General features: G+C 58.1%; 1 protein-coding gene and 1 long non-coding RNA gene across 9 annotated transcripts in view; one reads left to right on the top strand and one right to left on the bottom strand.

The window, feature by feature from the left end:
- Positions 1 to 2,598, bottom strand: part of LOC149750161 (uncharacterized) — a 33,553-nt gene extending 30,955 nt beyond the window's left edge. Inside the window, exons 1-2 of one of the 4 annotated variants that reach the window (XR_016392046.1) lie at positions 2,023 to 2,596; positions 808 to 1,044 (exon numbers count right to left, since the gene is read on the bottom strand). This is a non-coding gene — a long non-coding RNA (uncharacterized LOC149750161). Of the gene's footprint in view, positions 1 to 807; positions 1,908 to 2,022 lie in introns of those variants that run through there. The other 3 variants (XR_016392045.1, XR_016392043.1, XR_016392044.1) reach the window with 3 other exon arrangements.
- On the top strand, positions 1,701 to 19,351 carry CSK (C-terminal Src kinase). 5 transcript variants are annotated; one of them, XM_022580029.3, is made up of 13 exons: positions 1,701 to 2,005; positions 14,336 to 14,415; positions 14,760 to 14,873; positions 14,978 to 15,090; positions 15,480 to 15,699; positions 16,510 to 16,603; positions 16,787 to 16,852; positions 16,936 to 17,035; positions 17,125 to 17,215; positions 17,706 to 17,779; positions 17,864 to 18,059; positions 18,168 to 18,254; positions 18,500 to 19,351. In XM_022580029.3, the coding sequence occupies exons 2-13, from the start codon at positions 14,401 to 14,403 to the stop codon at positions 18,680 to 18,682; spliced, it is 1,353 nt and encodes a 450-aa protein (XP_022435737.1). In that variant the 5' UTR covers positions 1,701 to 2,005; positions 14,336 to 14,400; the 3' UTR covers positions 18,683 to 19,351. The 5 variants fall into 5 exon arrangements, with proteins under 5 accessions (XP_022435737.1, XP_089763126.1, XP_022435735.1 ...); XM_089907000.1 differs by having other exon boundaries at positions 14,712 to 14,873; XM_022580027.3 differs by having other exon boundaries at positions 14,526 to 14,873.
- Positions 19,352 to 19,422: the final 71 nt, after the last annotated feature.

Below are 19,422 nucleotides of genomic sequence, written 5' to 3'. Positions count from 1 at the left end.
CAAGGGGTGCATCGGGTCAGAGGGCCATCCTGCAGTTTGTCTGGGGAGGCACACCCAACTTCTGCTCTTTGCAATGCACAGCCACACTGCCTTCTCAACTCACTCTCCTCCAGGACCCTAGTCCCTCACTTATTTTGAATTTCAAGACTGCCCCGTACACCTCATTTTCCCCACCACAGAATGCCCCTCCCCTCTGCCCCACCAATCCTGACCCTTCCTCCAGGGCCCAGTCCCTAGGGAGTAGCCTGCCTCCTTGTACCCACACTGGAGTCTCTGGTCTCTCCTCCATCATTGCCCCCGCCCCCAACTCTATGCTCCCCCCTCACACTCACACACACACACACACACACACACACACACACACACACACACACACTGTCTGCTCCTGAGCTCAGAGCAGATCACGCCCTGCTCCTCGTTAACAGTAATATGTAATAACAGGCGATACTTAGCTAAGGGCTAACCATGTGCCGCCCACTGCACGCTAAGCCCTTTAAGCGTATTAACTCATTTCCTCCCCACAAAACCTTAAGAAGTTGGTGCTATTACTTCCCCCATTTGGTAAACTAGAGCACAGAGAGGTTAAGTAACTTTCCCAAAATCACATAGCTACTGACAACTTCCTCACTGCTGCCAAGCTGAAAACAAAGTCCAGGAAAGTTCCATAAGGCCCTTTGGATCTCTCTTGTCTCTGGGGCTTGCAGGGACCCCATCTCCCACTACTTTCCTGGACCCACACTGCAAACTGCGGCCGTACTGAGCTATTTACAGTTCCCAGAGCCATCAAGTGCTCTCACCTCTCCCTACCTTTTTGTCCATGCTGTTCCTTCTGCCTAAGGTCCCAGCTCTGTGAAGCCTCATCAGGCCTTCCCTCTTTTCTGCTTCCTGTGGACCTTGTACACCACTTCTTCGCTTTTATCAGTTATCTCTTGGCGCTTGTCTGTTGGCCTGTCAGTACTGGGAACTCCTTGACGGTAACGAAGTCGTCCTACTAGTAGACTCCTGAATTGTCACATTCTCAGCGCCAGGTAAATGCTTGTGAATCTATAAACGCTGCTGTGAGTGAGGCCCACTCTCCACAAACAGATCCGAGGAGAGGGGACCAGGCCTGGCCTCAATCGCTTCTACATCGGGGGAGCCGCGCCCGAGGAAGGCTTGGAGGTTGCTCCAAGGCGGGCTGGTCGGCCCTCGGTGAGGGGCCTTCAGGATCCTTCAGCGCCAGTGGGCAGGTGGGGGCAGGGCGCGGGCGCGGACACACCCCCCCGCAGTGCCCCCGGCGCCCGGCAGGGGGCGCCGCCCCGCCGGCCCACGCCCCGCGGCGCGCCGGGCCGGCTCCCTCGCGCAGGCGCGCTGCCGCGGGCGGAGGATCCGGGCCGCGCTTCCTCTAGCCAGGCCTGCGAGCTTCCTCCCAGCGGAGCCCAGGGCGAGCCGAGCTTGGCCGCCGCCACTGAGACCACCGTCGCCCTCTACCTCTCGCCCCACCCCGCACCCTGCCCGGAGGTCTTGCCGCGGTGGGGTCCGAGCGGGGCGATCGCCCGGCCGCGCAGCCGTCGGGGCCATCCCCCGGCCAGCGGTCCCTCCCGCCCCAGCCAGCCTGTGGCCGCCGGAGCCTCCGGGACGTGGAACGCGGGGACCCCCTGCGGCCCCGATCCAGGGTCCGGGGCAGCCCCGGGGAGCCGGCGCGACGTCCCAAAATCGAACCTCTGTGGCGGCTTTCGGAAGCGGAACTCTACCGGGGCCGCGCCGGCTACATTGTTTCCTCCCCCCGACTCCCTCCCGCCCCCCTTCCCCCGCCTTTCTTCCCTCCCCGACCCGGGCCGCGAGGCCATCCCCCTGCCTCTGTCTGGCCGTCCCTCCTCCCCCTCCTTTCGCACCCAGACCTCTTTGTACCGCACCACCCGGGGACCCCTGCGCCCCTCCCCTCCCCCCTGGCCGCATGGACTGCCCCGCAGGCCGCTGATGCTGCCCGCAGCGAGGTGGCCCGGACCGCAGTGCCCCGAGAGAGGTGAGTGCCTGACAGACCTGGAGGAGGTGGGCGTCCGAGTGCTTCCCGGCGGGAGGTGGGTGGAGGTCGCTCGTCCCGCTTCTGTTGCTTCTGTTGCAGCTGCCGTGGCGTCCACACCCATCCCCCAACTCCCTTACACCCTCCTTCCCGGGTTCGAAATCTCCCGGGAGTCACTGTCAAACCAGACCGACTGTGAGGGGAGCGCACGAGGGAGGTACTACCTTTCGAGCCCCACAGACTTGTCTGTGGCCACCCCGAGTCTGTCCTCCCCCTCTTGGGGGGGCTGGCTGGAGCCTGGAGGGAGGGGGTCGGCGTGGGCCAGGGCCCAGGAGAATGGGCGGTTTGCCATTCCCGGCCCAGGGCCTCCCTGCAGGTTCCTTGGCGTGCCTGGTTCTGACCCCTCCCGCATTCCCCCGCGGAGGCCCTGCCGTCTCCAGGAAGCCCAGGGCCCAGCCACCTCCCTTGAGCCTGCCAGAGGTTGAGCCTGTCACCCTCAGTCTCCCAGAAGACCAGGCCTAAACCAAGGGACCTCTGACCCTAGGGTGGGGAAACTGGGCTGGGCCTCTGTCCTGGTGGAGGTGACACTGGGCATTAGGACCATGCCCCACCTCCTGGCAGCCTTGTCAGCCCCTTTTCCCAGGCTCCTCAGGGCCCAGCCAGGTGTCAGGAAGGGGCGTGTCCAGCCACTAGATTCTTGGAGCTTAACTAGGGGTTTATCTTCCCTCCTGTTTTGTAGACCGGGGGGCTGAGGCTTAAAGGGGGAGTTGCTATCCCAGGCCTCTGGCAGAGTTAGGCTGTCTGTCCTTTCATCCCCCCGGCTCTGCAGAGCTGGACTGCTGTGGGCAGAGAGAAACCAGCCAGGTGCCTTTACCCACCAGGGACATAAGCCCCCAGCTTGGCCCATGGGTCCTTGTGGGGTGAGCACGTGCTCCCCTACAGAGGGCTAGAGAGAAGGGAGAGGGCTTCCGGCCCCGGCTCTGCCTGGGTCTGGGCTCGGGCAGCATTGGCACTGCCCGTGGGATTTCCCCCTGGTGCCTGAGGCTGGGTCCCACTGAGGGATGCGGTGAGTGTGTGGGGCACCCATGGGGTGCAGCCCTGGTGCTGAGCTGAAGCAGCCTGGTGGTCATTCCTGACCTCTCCCTCCTATACACCTTTGGCTCAGCTGGTGAATGGGATCTGGATGGGGAAGGCGAGAGCCCTGTTTCCACAAGGAGCACCCTTCAGCCTTGGCATGGGAACATTGTCAGAGTGGGGACACCCAGGGTGTCTCTTCCAAGCTCCCTACACCCTGGTGTTCCCAGTGTCTTTCTTGGTGGGGCCCCAGCAGGAGCAGGGTGAAGGCAGCAGGAAGGAGGCTGGGACTGTGGCAGGATCCTTTTGCTGCTGGAAGTGTGGGAGGTTCCCTGGAGGATACTTAGCGGTGTCTGGGGCCCCTTGGGGCTGCTAGCAGTTTTGTCCCACTCAGGCCTCTGCCCTTGATTTAGAATTGTTTCCGGTTGCCCTGACATGCACAGTGGAGGGGACACAGATGTGTTGGGCCTGTGAGGCTCCCCTCACCCAGCCCTAACTTCCTTGCCAGCCTGAGGGCCTGGGGCTGAAGCCTGACATGGTTGGACGCCTGTGAGCTGTTGGGTGCAGGCCGGGGTCCCAAGACCCTTGTAGAAAGGGGTCTGGCTTCAGGCAAGCACGTGTGCAGGGCTTCACTTTTTATGTGGCGAGCTTGGTGTCTTCCTCCCTGCTCTTCTCTCTGCCTTGGGTCTGGGACAGAGAAGGACCAGAAGACGGTCCCCAGCACTGCTGCAGAGGGCACCAGGCCCCAAGGGGTTGAGCCATCACAGAGCAGACCAGAGTACAGGCAGAGACAGAGGCCCAGGGCTCACAGTGTGACGTGGCCGCCCCAACAAGCCTGATCTGGCAGGACGGCTTGGGTCCAGTTCTGAGCTTGTTCTTTGGGAGGTTTTGAACCTCATTGTCCCCAAAGGTGTTTGGTCTGGGAACGAGAAGGTAAGGAAGCACCATCATGTGTTTGAGGGGCTGTCCCAAATCAGAAAGGCCATCCCTTGATGTCCCAGACACCAGGACCAGAGCTGGGTGGCAGGTGGGTCCCCAGGAAGCAAATCTGAGCTCAGAAAACTACGTATGTAGGTAAATAGTATTAGGGTTCTTAATTTAGAAAGTAACAAAACAGCACTACAGAAAATTTAGAACACAGAAAATTCACCCACTGTTTCTTCACCGGCACAGTGACTGTTAGTATCTTGGAGCTCCCAGCCAGTCTTTTCCTGATCTTTTTTGCCTTTGTCGCTGTTTTCATTTGGGTATGCGTGCCATCACACCTTTTTTCATTTAATACCATATCTGGGCATTTTCTCATGTTGCTACACAATCTGTGCAACTTTGCTCCTAAAAAGCTACAAAATATTCCCGAAAGCTCTGCCACAGCAACCTTACTCCAACCCTCTTACCAAGCTTGTGCATTGTTGTTTCCCGTCTGTTGCTGTTGTAATTGTTGTTACTGCAGGCCCCCAAAGCAGCTGAGGGTATTGGAGAGAGTGGGCAGCTTGGCACCCAACCAACGTGATTCCAGGCCCAGCTGTGCCATTTAGGCCAGGGAAGAGGGACCTTGGACAGGTCATCCTTTGAGCCAGAGTTCCTTTATATACACAACAGGGACGGTGATACCTACTTCAGAGGGGAGTGTGCGGACACGGAACTAACTAACCAAGGTACTAGAAGGTGCCTGGCACACCCCCTGGCATCCACTGGGCGCTCTGTGAGAAGGCGTAGGCTTTGCTGAAGGAGTGCCCACTGCGGGCTGCCTCAGCGTGTGCAGAAGACACCTGGGCCAGGGCTGGCTGATGGCTTACCTAGCCAAGGGTGGCCTCTGCCCAGGGAGCCCTTCAGAAACCCTGTGTTCAGAAACTGCTCTGGCCAGTATCCTGTCCCCCATGTCTGCCTTCCCCCATCCCCATCACCATGTGAAAGGTGGGCTACTGGTTGGTTTCTGGGGCCTGGCCCTACCCATTCTCCCTCTGTTCTTTCAGCATCAGAGCTGAATGGACAAGGCTTTTTCTCTGAGAGCCTGGCTGCCTCCTGTCGCCCAGCTTCAACTACTTCCTAGGCCAGCCCCACATTTCCCCAGTGGAGATAGAGGCCTACTTTTACTGGGAAAACTGAGTCTTAGCAAGGAACCCCGGCATCCGGAGCCCCAAGCCAGGGACAGCCATGCCAGCCTCATCCTCCTGCCCAGTGGCTGGGGAAGGGAAGAAAGTTGGGGTCAGAGGCAGAGATTCTAGAGCCTCCCAGCTGAGAGTTGAAGGGGAACATAGATGGTCCACAAATCACTAGGGAAGTCTTGTGTGTTAGTGTCCTTCTCTTCAGCAGGTGCTCCCCAGGTGTAATCTGAGCGTGTACTGCTCTGACATCGCTTACTTCCTCTTGTTCCACGTCTGTGGAGATCAGAGAACTGGGAGTGCCCTGCTAGGGTCAGCCCATGGACAGTAGGAGGAAAGCAGTCTCAGCTTGGCACTCCCAGGGCCTACGAGACCATAGCCCCAGCTGACCCTGGTATGGCTCAGGACTAACCTAGGTAGAGGGTCCTCCCCAATGCGGCCCATTCATTGCAGAGGGCTCCCAGGCACATGACCTCGGACTCCGGCCACCAGACTTTTGCCTTTGGAGTGTCCCCCTCGTCCCTGGTCTTGGCGCAGGGGAGGCGGGCATTACAACTGCCCTCCTGTCCCACAGCTCAGGCTGGGATGAGGTCACAGGGTGCGGTCCTCTCCAAGATGCTGGCCTGGCTGGGGTGAGCACTTTGGGAGTTTCTCAGTGCCCCCCCTTCTTGGTTGGGGACAGGATGGGTGGAGGAGGCAGGCCACCCTCCACACCAGGCAGGGAGCACTGCCTCCCCTCCTCCTCTCCTCTGGGTCCCTTCATCCAAGGGCTGGAAATAGAATCCGCTAAGTAATGATTAAAGTCAAATTCAGACCTAAAAATAAAGAGCTGGTGAGGAAGAGCTAGTGTGCTCCCTGCGTGGCTGAGGGGAGAAGCAGGCAGGGCGAGGCTCGCTTCGGGGGGCCAAGCCCTGCTACCCGGGAGAGGCCAGAGCCTGCTTGGGGACCAGGAGTACTCCACTAACTGGGGGGCGTCTCTTGTGTCAGGCATGATGCAGCCCGTACCAATCAGGGTCAGACTGGCAGGACCAAGGAGAGAATCCCATTTTTCCCGTGGGGAAACTGAGGCCTGGGAGGGACAAGTGGTTTGTCCAGCGACTGTCCAAAGAGCTCCCCTTGGCAGGCCCCCAGGGACCTGAGGGCCCCATGCAGCCCAGCTCGCCCTTCTGCCAGCTCAGTTTCTCTTCCTGGTTTTGAGGTACTGTGATGAGGGTAGCTTCTCATCACACACCAGCTCTGTACGCCTCAGTGGGGCTGGGCCTCCAACCGCAGCTTCCCTCCGCCTCCCCCTCCCCTTCCGTGGTCTAGGCCCCTAGAAGCAGGAGAGGCTGCCTGGTGCCCCCCTCCTCCCCGCGGGTCCTCCTCTCTGCACAGTTGGAAGCCTTGTGGGTGGGTAAAAACCTGGGTGTCATCTGACGCCTGCACACCCAGGCTGCTGCCTCTCAGCCCTGCCCAGCCCAGTCGCTGTTCCCCAACCGGCCGGACGCCTGTGGCCCATGCTGTCAGGGAGACTGGAGGGGAGAGGAGAGAAGGAACCCTGAGGCCCCCCTGCCGACCAATAGAAGAGGCCAGAGTCAGAGAGGAGTCAGTCAGTAGGAAGAGGCCTGTGGTTCCAACTTCCTGGCAGGGCTCCGGGGAGCTCAGAAGCTGGGGATCTGCGTAGGCTGGAGCAGCCAGGAGGGCTTCCTGGAGAGGAAGGGCCATGAAAATCAAGAAGCGTTTGAGAAAGAGACAGGGTAGGGGCAGAGGTCCTTGCTTAGAGCTCCTCCACTCTCTAGGGCTGCTGGCTTCTCTAGTTGCTGTGCGAGGCACGGTATGGCACATACTCTGTGCGAGGCACGGTATGGCACAGATGTGACCCATCCTTCCCAGAGCAGGAGGGCCAATCTCTGGGTGGACCTCCTCTCAGCTGCCCACTCGCACCTCTCTGTCCAGGGTGTCATCTGTCCTGCCCAAGGAAAGGGTGGAGGGGTTTTCTCCTGACCAGGTTCAGACAAATCTGAGCTGAAATCTGCTCTACCCCTTGGAAGCTGGGTGATCCTCCTCAGCCTGGCTCCTCCTCTGTCAAACAGATCAGCAGTAAAACCTCATGGGGTTTTTTGGAGGATTAAGTAACTAAGGCAGGATTGGGTCAGTAGGCTCTCACTCTTCATGCTTTCATTTTTATAGTCCATCCCGTGGGGCGAGGGTGTTGGTAACCCTTCTCCCTACACTGGGTAGCAAGACTGTACGTCCTTTGAGTTGGGCCCCCTCAGCTTTACCTTCTGAGCCATGTGTTCTCGGGGTCCCAGTTCTGAGATGGGGAGACCAGGAATCTGGTGGCCAGCTCACCGGCCTCTGGGCCGCAATCTCCCCACCTGTAACGTGCCTAGGGGACTTTGGGGTGAGGGACAAGGACGCTCTGGTTTTTAAGGGGCTCTGGTTTTTAAGGGTTCGTTGGAGGTGGTTTTTAAGGGTTCATTGGAGGTCAGTGCTGAGAGGCTGTATGTAAATGTAGGCAAATGAAGATGCAAAGACCACAGCCTGTGCCGAGGTGGGTGGCGGAACAGAGGCCTGGAGTCCCCACTGCCCAGTGCATGTAGGTAATTAGGCTCCTGAGCGGTAATTAGAAACCTTTCTGGGCCAGGAGTGTCAGCCTCAGGCTGCAGCAGCGCCTGGGGAAGGCGGCTCCCCTTACTAGCCTCCTCTAGCTCCAGCCCCCACTGAGCCATTGGGGGGCAGGAAAAAAGCCAGTGAGTTGCTGTAATTTGGTTTTTAACACTTTGCAGCCATTAAACTCACCCCTCCCCTTAGGGCAGGGGTGCTGGATGCTGAGGGAACCCTGGGGGTGAGGGTGGGGCAGCTCACACTGGAGACGAAGTGGGACCGTCCATCCTTCCAGCCCTCTCCTGACCCCCGGGGAGGTTCAGGCCTCTCCAAGGGTCTTGTGCCCAATTCTGCAGCTGCCCAGCTGAGGGCTCTGGGACCACCCATCTGGCTCGGTGGGAACCAGCCTCCAGCCCATGGCCTGGTGTGTCGCCAGGGGCATCACAGTGCCGTCAGCCTGGGTGCCCTGTGCTTCTAGAACCAGAGGTGGGGCTGATTTTACTGCTGCCAAACCAGCCCAGCTGCTGTTGGTGCCCCGCCCTCCTCAGGTGTCTTTCGGAGGGGCGTGCCCAATCAGAAACGCAGAGCTGTGTGCCAGACTGCCTGGGTTCAGAGCCTCTGTTGACCCTCACCCGCCTCACCCTGAGCCTCCTCCAGCCTTCATTAACTCTCTCTGTACCACGGTTTGAAATCCTAATCCTGGCCGGATCTAGCACAGTCGCTTCTACCTGAGATCCTCCCCTCCCCTCCCCTTCTTCCTGGAAGCCTTCCCCAGTGGCCTTTGTCTCCTCTGCTGAGGCACCAAGCACACCTGGCCGTGGCTGACCAGCTGGTAGCCAGGAGGGCTGGAGCAGGGCTGGGCACAGAGGAGAGATGCCGAGTAGCATTCCTGGGGTCCCAAGGGCAGGACCTCCTGGGCCCTTCCCCCCTCCTGTCCCTCCTGGCCACCACACATGGAGCTGGGCTCACAGGGAGCCTCTTGAAACAGTGGCTCAAAGAATAAGAGGGCAAGGTGGACCTGCTTGTTGCCTCTGGGGGCTGCCCTGCCCCGCAGAGGCTCCAGCTGGGTCCTGTGGCTGGACCAGAGTCTCTGGGGGCCATGGCCCCCAGAGTTCCCCCAGGTCTCTTGTGCACTTCCCTTTTCAGTGGCTATTTTTAGCTGGGTGTAAACAGTTATTGAAGGCTCCCACGCCCCATTAGGCAGTGGAGTTTTGGTGAGGGGGGCAGGGCAGGAGCCCCTTAACCTACACTGGCCCTCAGCACGTGCTAGGCTGTGAGGGTCTACAGCTTCCCCAAGGCAGGGAAAGGGCAGTTGCTGGGCTTCCCCCCTGCCTGCCAGCCTGGGCTCCCAAGAAAGGCCTGCCTGAGGCTGTGGTCACTGACCTCAGCGCTTGGGCACAATGCCCAGCCTGTTCCTGGGACCCCAGCACAAGAACTCCTGGGAGCAGGGTTTGGGGCAGGAAGTCGGAGTGAAAGCCCCCTGTCCCCCAGCCCTGTGGGGGTGGGGTGGCAGCTGCTGTCCCTTTGGGGTTAAGTATAGTCCTGTCGGTTATGGGACCGCAGTGTGGTGCAGCCTGCCTAGCTTCCCCCTGTTGTTTGTTGGTTCATTCATTCACTCAGCACTAACGTGCTGAGCAGCCGCCCTGGGCCCGGCTGTCCTCCTGCAGGGGCTCCCAGGCCAGGGTCAGTGAGCTTCTCGCTGGAGCATGGGGCATGAGAGGCTCTGGAGGCCCGGAGCAGCCACCACAGCTGGGGAGCCACGGAAGGCTCCTGGCACAAGTGGTTTTCAAAAAGTTATTGATTTTCTTACTAATCTTATTTTTAGGGAGAAGGTAATAGATGCATGTGGTTAAAAAAACAAAAGTTAAAAGAACAAAATAGCAAATATACAACGAACAGTAAGTTTCCCTTGAACTTGATACTCACTACTCCTTCCCATTCCCAGAGACAACCTCTGTTATCAGTTTCTTCTATCTTTCAGAGATAATCCGTGCATATCTAAGGTTAGGGGTGAATGGTATGTCCTTTTAAAAAACAATAATTTGTAATATACCATGGGTGATGTCCGGCACCCTGCTTTTTTTTCGGTCTTTGAGTATTTCAGACCTACCAAAAAGCTGAAATAATGGTATAATGAATACCCATGTATACTTTACCCAGTTTCACCAGTTCTTAACATTTTGCCACATTCGCTTTACCTCTTCTTTTATATACATGGACATATGTGTATACGTATTTTTTTTTGCTGATTTATTTGAGTGTTAGTTGCAGGCATCGTACCTTTCTCTCCCGAGTACGTTATCGTGTATCTCTTACATAATCACAGTACCGTGATCACACCTAAGAAAATTAACATTAATTCCATGACATTATCTAACATTTTCATTTTCCCAGTTGTCCCCAAATGATCTTTACAGCTATTTTTTCCCTCTGATCCAGAATCTTATTCAGAATCACTCATGGAATCTTGCTATCATGTGTCTTTTCTTTTCTTTTTTTCTTTTGCAGCTTTGTTGAGATATAATTGCGATTTAATGTTGTGTAAGTTTAAGGTATACAGTGTGATGATTTGATATATGTGCATACTGTGAAACGATTACCACAATGAGGTTACCTAACACATCATTCACCTCACATAATTACCATTTTGTTGTTGTGTCATGTTTCTTTTGTGTCTTGTTTAATCCAGAACATTCCCCAGCCTTTCTTTGTTTGTTTTGTCTTTTATGACATTGACTCTAAGAGTCCAGGCCGGTTATTTGGTCTCTGTCTGCCTACGTCTTCCTGATTGGAGTCAGGTTAAGCAGCTCTGCGGGCCCATCGCACAGAGGATGCTGTGCCCTCCTTAGTGCAGGAGGCACGCAGTGTGCGCCTCTCATTATTGGTGATGCTTAATTTGATCACTTGGTTAACGAGGTATCTGCCACATCTCCCTGTGGTGGAGGTGCTTTTTCCTCTCTCTGATTAATCTGGAGGGTGGTACTTAGATGCCATGTCACTGTCCTATTCCCCCAGCAACGTTTCCTTCGTGCCTTGAGCTGGCTTTTTGCCATTTCTACTTACTCTATCATGGGGAGGCTTCTGTATCAGCACCTGGAGATCCGTCCTGGCCCCATAACAGCTGGAGTTGTGTTGTTGCCTTTTCAGGCTATCTGGTCATATATTTACTTGGTTCTTTATTAACGGACATAAAGGTTGTCTCCCAATCTCTTGCTACAACAAATAGTACTGCAGGGACTGTCCTACTACATTTTCTTAGGCACACGTGCAACCCCTCAAGGTTGAGTGGAAGTTCCTTGGGTAGAGAAGGGGGAAGGAGTGGAGAGGGAATGCCAAGGCGGGAAGGTGGGTGGGGTACCATGGTCCTAGGAGCAGCGGGTGAGAAAGCGATCTGGTTCAGGTGCTGGAGAGCCAGTGAGTCCCAGAAGGGTCAAGGGAATTTCCCAAGGTCACACAACAAGTTGGTGGCAGAGCCAGGAACAGGACTCAGAGCCCTTGACTCCCTGGACAATGTTCCTGCACTTCTTCCACAAAGTGGCCTGAAACAAGGTTCACATAACCCTGGAAGGGCCCCTCTGTGCCTGATCAAGGCCTGACTAGAGGCCTAGGTTCGCAGTAGCTCCTCCCAGCCACTCTGACTCTTGGCCTCTGACCTGGAAGGGGATAGACCGGCTGGACCCTCAGAGCCCTAAGGACGGGACCTTCCTGGCCTCATGACTTCGCCAGGGAGGAGCCATCAGAGAGGGTCTGCAGCTCCTGCTGGCAGGATTTCTGTGGGAAGAAAGCAGGCTTCAGAACAGCCCTGGGAGCTGTAGGGTTGTCACCAGCCCATTGTACAGATGGGGAAACTGAGTCCTGAAGTCATAGCCAGTAGAGCAAAGGGGAGAGGCTAGCTCCTCCCTTCCGTTTCCATATCTGTCAAAACCCAGACCCTCAAGGAAGGCCACCCTGACCCTCCTGGCCTTGCCCCTTCCTCTGAGCACCGCTTGATTCTCCCTCTTCCCTTGCACTCTCTTTTCGAGGCCAGTGTGGTCCCAGCCAGCTGGCAGCCCCCGCATGGTGCGTGCACATAAGGCAGGAGGCACCAGGGGTGGGGGTAGAACTGGCCTGCTGGCTCAGGCATATGACATCTGCATGGGGCAGGATGCTCACTGGAGGTGTAGCCTCAGGTAAGGCCACTTGCCTCTCAGCCTGGCTCATCTGTAAAATGGGGATAATAATAGCCTCTCCCTCTCAGTTGTCAGAGGATTTGATGAGCCATAATGTGCCAAGGACAGGGCGCAGCACAGAATAAGTGCTCAGCAAACAGGACCTATTATTATTTTTGTTATTATCATCTAGTCAGTGGGGAGGCGGCAGCTGCAGGCCTGCAGGGGAGGGAGTGTTTGCAAACTGACAGCTGGGAGGGTGACTAATGGTGCCTCAGCCTCCTCGCCCTCTCTCCCTTGGTGGTGGTGAATCTTGCGAGGGAGGGAGAGGCAAGGGGATGTGGAGAGCTGGCAGAGCCCCTATTCAGAAGGTCTTGAAGGTTGGGGGCCCAGCCAGCCACAGAGGGACCCCAGTTCAAGTTCCGGACCATCGTCCCTAACTAGCTGTGCGACGTAGGGCAAGTTGTTCAAACCTCATGAGCCTCAGTTTCCATTTCTATAAAATGGGGGCAAGAGGAGCTCACGGCTCCCACATGTGGTTCTTGGGAGCCTGGAGGTGCTTCCTATACTCATGGTGGCTCAGTCGTGTCAATGTATGTGTGTGTAGGGGAGTCCAGGCTCATCCTTCTTGTGCCCCAGGCTCCCTGCCCAGATGGCAGAGGTTGACGGGCTGGCCTTGGGACAGGAAGCACTATGTATGCCGGGAGGAAGGGAAGCCTGGAAGTGGGGCCTGGACGCAGTGGTGCTTCTCCCCACCTCTGTTCTCCCCGGCTCCTTCTGGTCTCCAGGACCACACACTCCCCTGCTGAGGCCCACAGACCCCATGGCCCTCATAAGCAAACCCTGTTTCCTCACGTCAGCGTTTGAAGCCCCCGCATCCCTGCAAGTTTTGTGCCAGGCGGACCCAGTACACACGGTCTCCTGCCGCAGACTGACAGGGTGCTCAGACTGTCAGGGTCTGTTTCCCGCCCTCCTCACCATGGGCTTCCAGCCTGGGGTGCCCCTGCCTTTTTTAGCCCTCTAGCCTTCAGGGCTCAGCTCCAGCGCTCCTTCCTCCAGGAAGCCCACCTAAGCTCTGCAGTCCTCACTCACCTCACACCCCTAGGCACTTGCACTCAAATGTCTTCTTCCACCGCCTGGCCTGGGGTAGGTGGTAAAGTTTGTGAGTGTCAACCAGGCCCCAGGCCTTGTGTGTCCTGCAAATGAGCCTGGGAACAAGGCACGTGGAGGAGTTTTTCTTCTAACGTACTGTGAGCACGGAGTAGTCACTGGCCCTGCCTGAGCCTCAGTTTCCTCATCTGTCAGAAGAGGACAGTAGCCCCATCCCTCTGCTTCCTGGGACAGGTACTCCGGGGCTCTGGGCTGTGTTTGGGAAGATGCTGGTCATAGAGGGCGTGCTGAGCTGGGGCCACAAAGAGTATGTGTGCAAGACGGGGTTGACTTGCTGCTCTTGGGGCGTGGGGTTGGCTGAGGTGACTTTCTCGGGGTAGTCAATTTTATTGAAGTAAACACATACACCAGAATGTATACCAGCCACAAGGGTACAGCTCAGTGAAGTGTTACAGAGTTGAACTTGCCCCCTTCCAGTCACTGCCTCCTCCAAGGGGAGTCGCCATCCTGCACTGGAAAATCCCCTGACTGTGGAGTTCATACAAATGGAATCACAAGGCATGTGTGCTTTCTGTCTGGCGTCTTGGTTAGCATGTTTAGATGCATCAGTGTTGTTTCATAGCTGTAGTTTATTCATGTTTACTGCTGGCCAGTACTCTGTGAATGTACACAGTTTATCCATCTCACTCCTCATGGGCGTCTGGGCAGTTCCCAGTGTGAGGTTTGTTACAGACTGTGCTACTGTATGTGCGCCTGTGCCTGTGTCAGCAGCGCCTGCCCTGTTTTCTCTTGGGTGTGTGCTGGGAAGTAGGGCTGCCAGGCCATGGGGTTGGCATACATTTGGCTTCAGAGATACTGCCTGGGTGAGTTTTTATAGGTGACAGAACTAAGAGGCCCACAGAGGACAAGGGACTTTCCCAAGGTCCCAAGCACCTTCCCCAGGTTCACAGCTGCCCTGTGGTCCCCCACAGACCACTTAGCTGATATCCAGCCATGGGGGGCTGGTGGGGCAGGCATTACTCACCCACTACGCTTTGTAGCCTCTGTTGGTCACTCCAAGGGCTGTAAGGCCACAATGGGCTCAGGGTTGACGGCCCTCTGTCCTTGGGGGTCCTCAGCCCTCATCCCCTGCCTCCTCCCCTGCCCCGTGCCCTCAGCCTGCTGAGACTGGAAAGGACAGCCCTTGCCCCAGGTCCCAGCTCTGGAAGCCTCTGGCATCTGTTCGCATTGCTATGGGGAAGGAGTAGGGTCTCAGTGATGGAGGGAACCATCTCCTCTCACAGCCTTCCCTCAATCTTCCCCTCTCCCCACAGCTCTCATGGTACCAAGTGACAGGTTGGCCTTCCTGTGACACGGGGATACCAGATCTTCTGAGAAGATGTCGGCAATTCAGGTACTGCAGGGGCAGGGGTCTAGGGCAGTGGAGTATCCCCACCACCACCACGGGGGTGCTGAGAAGAGTGAGAATGAGGATTCAGGTCGATTCATTCCCCTTTTCCCCAGTCCTGGCTTTCAGCAAAATGGAATTCCAGGGCCCACTGTCAGATGCACGGCCCTCAAGATGGGAGCACAGGTCTGGGGGCCGTGGGGAAGTCTCAGCTAGAAGACACCCAGAGCTCTCCAGGGGAAGGGCACCTCACCCAGACTCAAGGAGGCCAGCCAAGAGGCTGTGACCTTGAGGGCTCGCAGGTGGGTGGGGCCCCAGGCTTCTCCGCCCACGTGTCGCCTGCCCTGCAGGCTGCCTGGCCATCCGGTACAGAATGTATTGCCAAGTACAACTTTCACGGCACTGCTGAGCAGGACCTTCCCTTCTGCAAAGGAGACGTGCTCACCATTGTAGCTGTCACCAAGGTAACCAGGGACTTCACACCCCTACCCACTTCCTACCTCTGGGTTTTGTCTCCCCTGCACGGGAGGGTGAGCCTGAGAGCGTGTCTGGGCTCCCCTCTCCCCAGGACCCCAACTGGTACAAAGCCAAGAACAAGGTGGGCCGTGAGGGCATCATCCCAGCCAACTACGTCCAGAAGCGGGAGGGCGTGAAGGCAGGCACCAAGCTCAGCCTCATGCCGTGAGTACCCCTGGGTACGGTTGGGAATTCCCAGTCTGGGAGGAAGGAGGACGGGGAGCCCTGTTACCCCTAGAAGAGAGTCCGGAGAGCAGGGAGGCGAGAGTGAGGGGCTGGGATGTCCGTGAGGGCCTCTCGAGACGAGGGCAAGGGCATGGGTGCCGGGCCTCAAAGGGGAGGACGGAGCTAGGAGGGCTGGGTGCCGGACCTCAAAGGGGAGGACGGAGCTAGGAGGGCTGAAGAAAGAAGGGCAGGAGGCAGAGGATGAGGGCCTCCAGAGCCTGTCTGAGCCCTGAACTGTGGAGAGGTGCCAGCCAGAGGGAGGGCCTTCGGGAAGTGGAGCCTGGCAGTGCCCTTGGGCCACCATGACCCCAGGCCTGGCCTCCCCGCAGCTGGTTCCATGGCAAGATCACGCGGGAGCAGGCAGAGCGGCTCCTGTGCCCACCAGAGACAGGCCTGTTCCTGGTGCGGGAGAGCACCAACTACCCCGGGGACTACACTCTGTGCGTGAGCTGCGACGGCAAGGTGGAGCACTACCGCATCATATACCACGCCAGCAAGCTTAGCATCGACGAGGAGGTGTACTTCGAGAACCTCATGCAGCTGGTGGAGGTGAGCGGAGCGCGCCGGCCCTGATTCCGGCTACAGTCCCACCACTCTAGCTGGATGACCTTGGGCACGTCCTGCAGCCTCTGCAAGCCCACGTTTCCTCATGCCTCGATAGAGCCCGTGCTGTGTGCCAGCGTTGAGCTCTGACCCCACAATGCCTGCACAGGGAGGTGGTACCCCAGTTCATAGGCCAGGAAACAGAGGTTCAGAGCGGTTAAGAGACCTGCCTCTGGTCACACAGCTGTGACTTGGAGGCGCCAGGACTAGAATCTGAGTATTCTGATCCCGGGACTAGCTTCCTTCCAGCCACTCATAGAGCTGTATGCCCAGCCGTGTGTACGTAAACATGTCCTCCTGAGCTTCACCTTGATGGCCCACATGTCCCTGCAGCTCCCAAGGCTGTCTCTACCCCAGGCAGCCTCCAGATGCCTCCTGTGCTCGCTCGCAGCACCTTCCCCCGGTTGGCCTGGCTTGGCCTATGACAGGGGAGGGTCCTGTGCACACCTGGCTAGAGGCTGGTATTAGACTGAGCCAGGGCTTGTCCTCTGCTTTGGGATGCTGGTGAGGCCCAGAGTGATCACAACAACCCGGTATCCGTCCAGCACCTGGGTGTGGGGTGGCATGGCAGATGGACCATGTGTCTGGGGCCTCCCTAACCCCTGCTAGAAATGGAGAGCCCTTCTGACCCAAAGCAACTCTGGGCTGGGTGGGACCGGCCTCTGCTGCCATCTGGTGGTCAGACCGGGGCAGTGCACGGGAGCCGCGGGTGGTACACAGGGGGCTGGCCCTGATCGCCTGCCCTGCCCTCTACAGCACTACACCTCAGACGCAGATGGACTCTGTACTCGCCTCATCAAGCCAAAGGTCATGGAGGGCACCGTGGCGGCCCAGGATGAGTTCTTCCGCAGTGAGTGCCACCCCCCCACGCCCACTCCTCACTTGCCCACCCACCTCCTCCCACCCGGGCTTCCTGGCACTACCCCCTCCTGGAGGCTCTGGGAACCCCACATAAGTCACAGTCCAGTCTGCTTCTGCTGTGACCCCCGCTCTGGCTTCAGCACCCCTCACTCACCACCCACTCCCTCGACAGGCGGCTGGGCGCTGAACATGAAGGACCTGAAGCTGCTGCAGACCATTGGGAAGGGGGAGTTTGGAGGTGAGCCAGAGAGGGTGGGAGCCCTAGGAGAGGCTGATGACTGGGGGGAGTCCAGGAAACGACCCCCAACTCTCTTGCCCCAGACGTGATGCTAGGTGACTACCGAGGGAACAAAGTCGCCGTCAAGTGCATTAAGAACGACGCCACTGCCCAGGCCTTCCTGGCTGAAGCCTCGGTCATGACGTGAGTTGGGGCAGGGGGTGGGGAGGTCACCCGGGGCCAAGAGGTGATGGGGAGGCTTGGCAGGCTCTGACCACCCCGTCCTGCCCCAGGCAACTTCGGCATAGCAACCTGGTACAGCTTCTGGGCGTGATCGTAGAGGAGAAAGGTGGGCTCTACATCGTCACCGAGTACATGGCCAAGGTGTGTGCCTGCCCCGCGATCCAGTTGCCAGCCTGGAGCTAAACACTGGGGCTCGAGCCTTCCAGCTGCCCCAAGCCCCCCGCCATACCCTTGGGCCCCTGCTCCCTCAGTCCCTTCTCTCCAACTGGTCTTTGAAGTCACCAGGGCTTGGCTTTTGTCTTGGCTCATCATTTATTCACTACGACCTTGGAAAAGTTGTGTCACCCCTCCAAACCTCAGGTCCTCATCTGTGAATGGAGGTAGTAACAAAGTTTACCTCAGAGATTTATGAAGATTAAGAGATAATGCATGATAATTGCTGAGCACAGCGTCCGGTGTCCAGACTCTGATATTCCTTCAGTAGTGACGTCCTGACCTCTCCCCTGCCCCTCCCCTCTCCTGACACCTCCCTTGAGTGTCGCCATTTACCCAGCCCCAGGCCCACTGTTCCCAGGGTCTAGAGGGCAAGTCTGACTTATAGGGCCTGTTGGTCTGTCTGTCCTGCCCCCAGGGGAGTCTGGTGGACTACCTGCGGTCTCGGGGTCGGTCGGTGCTGGGCGGAGACTGTCTCCTCAAGTTCTCACTGTGAGTGAAGCAATGCCTGATGGGGGGGGGGGTGGCTGCTATGGGATCCCTGTCTGAGAGGACATGTGGCTGGCTCGCCCCCAGAGATGTCTGCGAGGCCATGGAATACCTGGAGGGCAACAACTTCGTGCACCGGGACCTGGCAGCCCGCAACGTGCTGGTGTCCGAGGACAACGTGGCCAAGGTCAGCGACTTCGGCCTCACCAAGGAAGCTTCCAGCACCCAGGACACGGGCAAGCTGCCGGTCAAGTGGACAGCCCCCGAGGCCCTGAGAGAGAAGGTGGGCGCGCCTCTCCTCAGGGCCTGAGCAGTGGTGGGTGGGGTTCCCGGGTCACCTGCACCCCGCAGTTCCCAGGACCTGACACTGCCTCTCCCATCCACGTGGCAGAAATTCTCCACCAAGTCTGACGTGTGGAGTTTTGGGATCCTCCTCTGGGAAATCTACTCTTTCGGGCGAGTGCCTTATCCAAGAATTGTGAGTGTGGGCGCTGGGGCTGGGCGGGGCTTGGAGCAAGGGAGGGGGTGACAGGGAGGGGGACCGGCTGATCCCCACCTCCCCGGCCTGAGGCCTAGAAGCTGCAGACCTGCCCTCGGGACCTTCCAGGCTCTCCCCTGGCCGGGGCTGAGGCGGAACTAGGGGGGTTCTTGGAGAGCAACGCTGAGTGGGGGTCCCCTCGGGGTCAGGCCTTACACCGATGCGTACCACCCACCTGCCCACAGCCCCTGAAGGACGTTGTCCCGCGGGTGGAGAAGGGCTACAAGATGGACGCCCCCGATGGCTGCCCACCTGCAGTCTACGAGGTCATGAAGAACTGCTGGCACCTGGACGCCGCCATGCGGCCCTCCTTCCTGCAGCTCCGTGAGCAGCTGGAGCACATCAAAACCCACGAGCTGCACCTGTGACTGCCGGCCTCCGCCCAGGTCGGGGGCCTGTGGGGACTGAACCCAGAGAGATTGCGGACCTGGTGCCCCACTCGCTGGGCCCAAACCCGAACTGAGCCCAGCAGGACCGTGGGCCTCTTTTCTCTGTCGCAGCCTGCGCCCCTTCTGGCCCCCGGAGACCCCACCTAGGCTTGGCACCTTCTCTCATGGACCCACCTGTGGGGCTTTGGGAACCCCGCCCAGGGCCAAGAAGGGAGGAGGCTGAGGAGCCCTACTGGGGTCAGGCTCCCCCTGGCCTCCCGTATCTCGCCTTCTTAGAGTTTTATCCCTTTCCTTTTTTGAGATTTTTTTCCGTGTGTTTATTTTTTATTATTTTTCAAGATAAGGAGAAAGAAAGTACCCAGCAAATGGGCATTTTACAAGAAGTACGAATCTTATTTTTCCTGTCCTGCCCACAAGGGTTGGGGAGACCAGGCCCCTCTCTAGGGACCCATCGCCCCAGCCTCGTTCCCCACCCCGTGTTCCTTGTCCGTGTTGCCTCGGTCGCCCCGTGTCTGCGCTTGACCATGTTGCACTGTTTGCATGCGCCCGAGGCAGACGTCTGTCAGGGGCTTGGAGTCCGTGTGCCGCTGCCGCCCGCCCACCCACCTGCCTTGTGAGATGGAATCGTAATAAACCACTCCATGAGGACCCCGCCGCCCAGTCTCGGCGCTTCCTCCGCCGAGCCTGCCTGTCCCACCCGGCCTCCCATCCCCGTGCCA

The sequence above is a fragment of the Delphinapterus leucas genome, chromosome 2 (genome assembly GCF_059928025.1).
Source record: "Delphinapterus leucas isolate spDelLeu-1000000601 "Yukka" chromosome 2, BTC_Dleu_Yukka2, whole genome shotgun sequence".
Classification (NCBI taxonomy): domain Eukaryota; kingdom Metazoa; phylum Chordata; class Mammalia; order Artiodactyla; family Monodontidae; genus Delphinapterus; species Delphinapterus leucas.
This window is presented reverse-complemented; position numbering and strand designations above follow the sequence as displayed.